Here is an 8,622-nt window from a genome sequence, read left to right on the forward strand (position 1 = left end):
AGCCCAACACAAGGGAATAGGAGGCAGGAACTCCTGGAACTGGCTGTCCTCACCTGTCTCTCTAGGGAAATCTTGTCACACTCTAAGTCTTGCTTGGCAGCTTTCTCCTGAAGTAGCTCGCTCCTCATCTGCTCCATCTACAACAAGCAGAGCAAAAGGGGTTAAAACTTGGTCTTCATACTCTTTGTACTGACATGGTTACAACAGCAAATGAGGTTTAATGAAGGCAGTGTATCCATCATACTGCTTGTTCTTGAGTAGAAGATCTTTTTCTTAGATGCCCTTGATCCTTTGGCGAGTATAATGATAGTTAACTAAAAATAATAGCAGTCACTGTAGCTAACTCTGCTAACATATATTGTTTTCTTTCCATATTCATCTGTAGGTTCCAGGGATGAAGACCTATTGGGTCTCCATGTCCTATCATTCAGGGACTGTAGGTTCCTGATACAAGATTTGTTGTCACCTGTACCTGATCTGAAAAGGTTAGGAACAGTACTTCCTATATTGGCTTCCAACAGAAGTCACCACAGATAGGAAGCTGCCCAGGCCCTAGCTCCCAGCCTCTGTGCAGCTCTGCAAGCCCACATGTGCTGCACAGTCCCATAGCCACCATCAGGAACTGTCCAAGTCAACCATGGCAGAGACACTGCTAACATCAACGATGAAGACATCACTACAGGCTAGACTACCATGAGCAAACCTATTCCCAATCTGAAGACTTTGAGATGCTCAAAGTACCTCAACTAGATTAACTCAAAACAGATCATCACCAGGGGTATTATAGTCAACCTGTCACAGATAAAAGACAAAGACAGAATCATGAAAGTAGGTAGAAGAAAGTGTCAGGCCATCTATAAGTAAGGACTCACAAAACTTAAAGCAGATTTCTCAACAGAAACCTTTCACGGTCCCACAATGTACCTCGAGGACAGAAGAGCAACAACAAACCTGAAATTAGGAGGAAAATAAGGTCAAAACAAAACTGACAGACCTGGCTTGTGAGGTGGCTCGGCAGGCAAAGGTGATTGACATCAATCCTGACAAATTCAACGTCTGGACCCAGCAGTGGAAGGAGTGATCTGACTTCCACATACATGCCAGAGCACCCACAACAAATAAAATATAAATGGCACACACACACACACACACACACACACACACACACACACACACTGGCAAACCCACAAGGCTGTAGAGATGGCTCAGCAGTTACATGCATTGGCAACTCTTGCAAAGGGGTTGATTTCAGTTCCCAGCACACATGGCTGCTCACAACTGTCTGTTAATTGCAGTGCCAGGTGATCTGATGCCTTCTTTTGGCTTCTGTGGGCACTGCATATACATGATACACATACAAACATGCAGGTAAAGCACACACACACACACACACATAAAATAAGTCTCTAAAAAATTAGAAAAAAAAATGACAAGCCTTAACAGGGTTATCTGAGAAAAAGAGCCACGATTCAAATAAAAAATATAACACACATAAATACAAAAGATCATAACTTATTATGAATAATATACTAGAATATTGGGAAATCTAGAGAAAACTGTAGAATTCTTATACACATAAAAATTGATGAAGGCATGGAGAATCTAAATTAATAAGGAAGGATAAGACTGAACAAAACATATGGGAAACAGTTCAAAGCAGTAAAGAAACAGCTCCCGTCTAACCTATCCTGGGTCTTAAGACTTTGTTACTGTATTCTACAAAATAAACTCTCCATAAGGGCAGCATTACTCCTGTACCAAAACCAGACAAATATATAATCTCTAAAAAAGCCCTGATAACCTCTGTAGAACAGGAGGCAAAAATTCTTCATTGAATATTAGTGAACGGAATTCTATAGCTCATCACGAGGATCATATACCATGAGCTAGTGAGATGTGTGCAAAGGAAGCAAGACATTGTAACATGTGCAAACCACTAGCAGGCACACAGGGCACACACAGAGAATGATTAGCCACTGACCATATGATCAAAATGACAAGGCACACAGAATGATTAGCCATAGACCATATGATCAACATGACATTCTATCTCCCACTGATAGAATGGTGGACAAAGACTTTAATCAACATAGCAGGACAAAGTGATGCACAAAGACTACAAGATCCTTTCTATAGATGGAGACAAAACCTTTGATAAGATTCCTTTGAAATGGAGGACCCAAAGGTCATTATGCTAACTGAAATAAGCAGTACTAGAAAGACAAACACTGTTATCACTCCTGTGGAGACTAGAGTCTATAGAACTGAATGGAAAAGAGGTCAGGATCTGGGGACAGGGAAGGGGATGGAAATCTCAATGAGGGACATCAAAACCAGAAGAATGCAGTAATTACTTCTGGTTCTTCTTTGACACAGTAAGGCAACCAAAAGTTAAAACATAGCTCTGTACTCACACGTGTAATCTCAGCACCTGGAAGGCTGAGGCAGGAGGACTGTTTTGAGTTCAAGGCCAGCTTGAGCTCCATGGCAAGAGCATCTCACAGATAAAAAAAACTAAAAGATAAGCTGGGTGGTGGTGGTGGATACCTTTAATCCCAGCACTCAGGAGGCAGAGGCAGGCAGATCTTTTGAGTTCAAGTCCAGCCTGGACTATAGAGTGAGTTCTAGGACAGCCAGGACTACACAGAAAGACCCTAGAGAGAGACTGGGAGGTGGAGGTGGGGTAGGGCACCAAAAAATTAAAAATCAGCTTTAAAATACAAAGTTCTCAACACATGATACTGTGGAACCTAGCTGAGGAACTACTGAAAGGCAATGGCTGCCACCTCACACCAGTGGACTGTCGTACAGCCACGTACATGAGCAGCACCGATTGGTAGGTTATTAATAAAAGCGGGGGCTGCTTGCAGTAGATGGCAGTTAATACAGACGCCACAACTGGTCGATGAACACAGAATAAGAGACTCAGAAGTCCTCAGCCCCAAATGGGACGAATCCCACCCTCCCCTCAAGGCCCAGGGATCTATGTGGAAGAGGATGGTAGAAAGGTTGTCAGAACCAGAGGTGGTGGATGACTTCAAGGAAATCATGTCTTCCAGACACAACACAGGGCAGATACACATAGGAGCTTAGAGACTGTGAGAGTGCATACAAGACCTGCACAAGCTCAGATAGAATTCCAGCATGCAGAAGGGGAGGTGGACATGAAATGCTAGCCCTAGCTAAGGAGCTATTGGCACCTAATTAATTACTGTTGGATGAGGGAAAAAAAAATCAGTTTTCTTTTATGGCTGATAACTGGTATACTGACCATGCACCGGAGAAGGCCCAGTGCCCAGGAGTAGTTGGCCAATGGAAACAGACTGTGTTTTGTTCTGTTTTTCCTTTTAAATGAGAGAACACTAAGGTGGGCGGGCCAGGGATGTGGGAAGAGTTGAGGGAGGGGAAAGAATATGATCAAAATATACTGTATGAAATTTTCTCAGAAAAAAATTAAACAGGGAAACTATGAAGTCAAGAGTTGCTGTGAGGGTGAAATACAGTGTATACATGTATGAAAATTTCAAAGAATAGCGTTACATGAAAAACCAAAAAAAATAAAAAAATAAAAATAAAAATCCTTAGTTGTTGAGAAGATGGAAATACTTACTGCCCTAACTAGAAAACTACACCCTGTACACATGTGTTAAGTGATCACAGTGTACCCTATAAGGATATTCTAATATTAAGGCACAAAACCAAGGCAGCCAAGTCTAGTTCCCTTAGGCCATTCTTGTACAGAGCAAGGAAAAATTGTCAACAATGTAAGGGACAAGCAGAGAGCGTGCCACACTCCACCAGCTACTTCCTTCCACTTGCCCCAGAGCCCTCAAGAATCACATGCTGCCGAAAGGGCTGTGGACTTAACTCCTGTGACTGCGTGGTAATGAATGCGGGCTCACAGCCTGCTCAGGCCTCCTAGGGGAAGCCATACTGCTTGGGGCACAGACCTGCACTTGAGGGACACTGCACACCTATGGAAAGGAACTCCACAGACAAGCAGCCTAGCCCAGCTTCTCCTTGCTCACAGAACAGGGCCTGCAGGTTCATTTGTACCTGAGCAAAGTAGCCCACAGGGCCCTTTCAGTTGCCTGGAACAGGATGTTTTAGTTACTGCCCTATCTTACAGGATGCTGTTCAAGGAGACTTCCAAGGAAGCCAGAGGACTCTGTCCTATCCTACAGAGGAGAAAAATTGGTCCCAAAAGTTAAGGGATGCAGAAGACCCGATGCTAGTAGAGAAGTCAAGTTGACAATGATAGTATTAAAATGCACACAAGGTGGAGAATAGCCTCTCCCAGCAGCTGTGTAAGGAACCAGATAGGTAATAGGAACAGCCTGCTCCAGCCACATACTGTGTCTGAGTCTGTTAATCCTTCTGGAAACTCCCACACAGGGACTATTACCCTGTTTTTCTGATGGGATGGTCAGAATAGTGCCTAGATTAGATCTGAATGGAAGCAGTTTAGGGATTTTACCCCAGGGTTTCTGACAAAAAGCCCTCAATCCCTGCAGCCACCAGCTATTGTCTCTCAGCAGAACCACAGACTCAGGAGGTTTGATGCTTGATGTATAGAGAAACCCTATAGGAAGCAGAGTGTTAGTGGGGAATTCTATAGAGCTTCAAAGGAAAAGTCTACAGGAGGGTTAAGTAGAGAGAGCCCTGGGGCCTGGAGGACTGCCACCATCACAGTACAGGGTCCCAGCTGCTGCGAGCTTAGACCATGCAATTTACAGCATCTACAAGAAAACAGACCTCCCCTGTGGCAGAACTCTAAGCTAGAGACATCTCTGAGGGTCTCTTCAGGTTCAAGCCCTCCCTAGAGAGCTCCAGGAAAACAGAAAAACAAAAACAAAAAACCAGTAACTTTTCATACCCTACCACATCCCCTCAAAGGAGGGCTATTAAAATGGAAGTGTAAAATAAATCAGGAGAACAGGAAGGAATAAAAGGCAGCTGTAAAACCCAATAGTGACAGTAGCCAGGCATGTCGTGTTTCTGAGTCTTTTAGAAAACACAATAGCTTCCCCTCCATGTTTCCAAACACCAGCCGGACATCATGCTCGAAAATAAATCCACCTTGTGGAGCCTCAAGGAATTCTGCATGGTGTTATAGTCAAGGTCCCAAAGAACAATTTCACCACAAATCCAGACAAGCATCAGGGAGTCCTTGCTTCTGAGGCTCAGCTTAGCAAACAGATCTCATGTTCTGATCCTTACGTGAACCCAAGGAAGTGAGGCTGGAGAAATACTTCATGTGAGCGCAGTGTTTTATATGCTGTTTACCCTTCAACTCTATTAAATAGTCTGAATCAAAGCTCTGCGTCAAATTAAAACAGACAGGAGCACAGCTGGACTGAATGGATGCTAACTTACGTGGAATGTATTGATAAGAAGCAAATCCGATTCTAACAGCCTGTAGAGTCAGAATACCAGTGACCCAAGCTAGCTCTCAGGTTTAGAAACTACAGCTTTTTGCGTTAATGAAAAGCCAGAGATATTTATGCCTGCTAATAACAATAGCCTCCTGGCCTGGGTTTGTTATCAATAGGCTGTGATGAGGTTGGCAGGCCATCACTCCTGGGCATCCTAAGAATTATAACCAGGCAGCTTACACAGTGGGCTTTCAAGTAGCTGATACACTAAGAGGCAGTTCTGAGCCTGGAGTCCCTTAACTAAAAGAGGAAACCACACTTTGATCTGTCACTTTCCTCCTGAAAAGCGGCTATCTGGAGTCTCATTTACTGGTTCCTATGTCCCCTGGTACTGAGAAACAGATGTGAGCCAGCCACAAAGGAGCAGTTTCTGAAAGTAACTGTTCATGCCTCAAGCTTTACCCCCCTAGGATTTGTCTGGCAGTTTCCAAGGCAACAAGGCAGGCTTGCTAGTCCCTGAGAAGATGGTGAAGCTTCCCAAAGTTTGAAGTTGGTATTTGCCCCTGCCAGCTGCCAGCTGTCTGGGTGGGATGAGTCAGCTTAGCACTGTGCTATGTCACCCTGGTTCTCAAGGATGAGGGAGTGCCTGTGGGCAAGCCCAACCCTGCTGTGTGCATTCAGCTACCAGCAGTGTATGGACAATGGTGCCCACTGAGCCAGGATACCAGCCTACCCAGCACATTTAAAACTCAGGCTAGATCTCTTTCTGCCTAAGTCTTTTACACATAATGAAAGTCAGAGGAGGCAAAGGTAAATGCAGCCATGTGTACTTTAAATGCTAATAATAATAGTAACAATTATTATTATTAGAGATAAGGTCTTGAAGATCTTTCTTTTATTTTTTTTTTGTTGTTGTTGTTTTGTTTTTCGAGACAGGGTTTCTCTGTGTAGCCCTGGCTGTCCTGGAACTCACTCTGTAGACCAGGCTAGCCTCGAACTCTCGAACTCAGAAATCCACCTGCCTCTGCCTCCCAAGTGCTGGGATTAAAGGCGTGCGCCACCACCGCCCGGCTCTTGATGATCTTTAGAATATGATGCAAGTGTTATAATGTGACCTTACCTCTTACAAGCTATGCAACTGCAGGCCATGACTATACCTTCCAAGTCCCCAAAATGGTCAAGAAAGCATGCAAGGAGCCAGCACTTGAAAATTCTCAGTGTGGTTGGCAGTAGTCATAGATGGAAATGTTTAGTTTGTTTTCATGACACTGGGAATTGAACCTGGGGCCTTCGGCAACCATCTCTCTCACTCTGAGACACAATTTCACTAGTAATCTCTCTGTAGCTCAGGAAGGCCATGAAATTACAATCCTCCTGCCTCAGCCTCCTGAGTCACAAGGTTTATAGGTTTGTCCTACTGGCTCTGGCAGAGAAACAAAGTTTTTGGAGAAAGAAAGGTAAAAAGGCTTTTCCCAGCATTTAAACAGACCCAAAGCCTGTAAAACAACACCTCAGTGAATCTTTCCTCAGCTTACACGTTTTCTTTTCTGTATGAGAAAATAGACACTCCTCTCCTTTTAAAAATATGGCATTTGGCCAAGTCAAATCTATTCCTTCTCAACATCAGCCATGTTTGAAAGGCAGTCCAAACTTCAAAGAGTATAAAAACATTTATCTTGATTAGGATTCTCTGAATTTATCTACTATCCTGATTATATATGGAAGAAAATCCCTGAGACTCAGGAAGTAAATAATGGGGCCAGCAAGTATTGAATAAACACAAGAATAACGACAGAAACCAGAGGCACAGAACAGAACATTCCCAACTGTTTTCTCTGCCCCAGAGCAGCACAGTGAAGGTCTTCTGAGGCCTCTTTACGCTCAGTGCTCTCTTACAGTGACCTTTTAGAACACTGTATATGCTTCACTGTTCTGCTGAATAACCTTCCGTGGCTCCCCAGGCCTCTAGGATACAGCCAGTCAAAGCCTTAGTCAGCCTCTCCAAACCTGGAGCATTCTTTGCTTTTCAACATCCGGTGCTTACTTGCCAATCTGCTCTGGCTCTGACACCATACCCACTCTGCCGAGTCTCTCTGCTGGATTATTTCTTCAAAGCTGACTCCTGGCCAAAATTCCTCTAAAAGCCCTTCCCTCTAAGACCCAGTGTGGCCTTTCCCTCATGGGCTGAGTCTTGCTTTTGGTATTTAGCACCTGCGTCATTTTACTGTTAGTTTTCTACTTGTTAAATCTAGTTCCTCTTCTTAAGCTGGCCTAACATCGCTTCAGAATTCTGCCATGCATGAAGTCATATTTACTATATTTTCCAGGCTCTGGTAGCTAAAACACTGTCTTTGGGAAGAGGAAGACCAAGCTTGCCTCTAGAGCTACCTGCCACAGGACTCCGCCTAAAGTCCTTAATGGCTCTGGGTCCCAGATCTTTCATCCATTACATAATTCTGCAGATTTAACCTCTGATGGCCTTGCCAGACCCAGGGTCCTGTCAGAGGGCTAGCCTTCAGCTAAGATTGCCAGAACCCTGTTTACCTAAGACCTAACACTGGGATGAAGGAAAAGACTGGATATATTGGGAGGAAACAAGGATTCAGAACTTAGAAGTACTAAGTTTTAAATCGAGAACAGAAAACTTTAACTTTTAAAAGAAAGCAAGAGTGTTTGTTTGTTTGTTTGTTTGTTTTTTAATCCTTTCCCATGCTCTCTCTTTTCAGTATCTAGCTGCAGTTTGCTTCGAGTCCATGGTTAATGCCATTCATAAGATTCAAGGTGACCAGTGCCACGTTCTGTCCTTTAGTCTCCAGCCTTTGTTAGGGTATCAGAAGGTCAGAGCTGAGGAGAGGAGAAAGGGGCTCAGCTTTTAAGAGTCTCTCTTCTTGCTGTGGTGTGACAGCAGCTACAGGTGCATGGCCCTGGAAAGTCTCCACTGGACAGGGCCTGTCTGTCTGTACCCAGAGCCCTCTCTACATGCCCTTTAATTTTAAAGGCAGAAAGCCAGACTTTGAGATAAAGTATTGTTGGTGAAGTGGGACATTCCTCTCAATTTCCCTCTCTAATCCGGAGGCATCAAGGGCCAGAAGAGGTCAGAGACCTCCAACAAGAGGTGCCACTCTCCAGCCATGGTAGCATATCCACAACCCCAGCACTCAGAGGCTGAGGCAGGAGGATACAGGTAGAGGCTAGCCTGGGAATCATAACAAGACCTATCACTAAAAACCATGGAAGGAAGGAAGGG

The 8,622-nt window shown here is 44.2% G+C and overlaps 1 protein-coding gene across 2 annotated transcripts in view; it reads right to left on the reverse strand.

Moving 5' to 3' along the window:
* The window catches only part of Cgnl1 (cingulin like 1), a 103,675-nt gene that overhangs the window by 6,213 nt on the left and 88,840 nt on the right, over positions 1-8,622 (reverse strand). For both annotated transcript variants that reach the window (XM_028771380.1, XM_028771379.1), the window contains one exon: positions 54-137. In XM_028771380.1, coding sequence (XP_028627213.1) covers positions 54-137 — 84 coding nt within the window. The remainder of the gene's footprint in view (positions 1-53; positions 138-8,622) is intronic.

Source organism: Grammomys surdaster, unplaced genomic scaffold (assembly GCF_004785775.1).
Source record: "Grammomys surdaster isolate TR1022 unplaced genomic scaffold, NIH_TR_1.0 206, whole genome shotgun sequence".
NCBI classification, from domain to species: Eukaryota; Metazoa; Chordata; class Mammalia; order Rodentia; family Muridae; genus Grammomys; species Grammomys surdaster.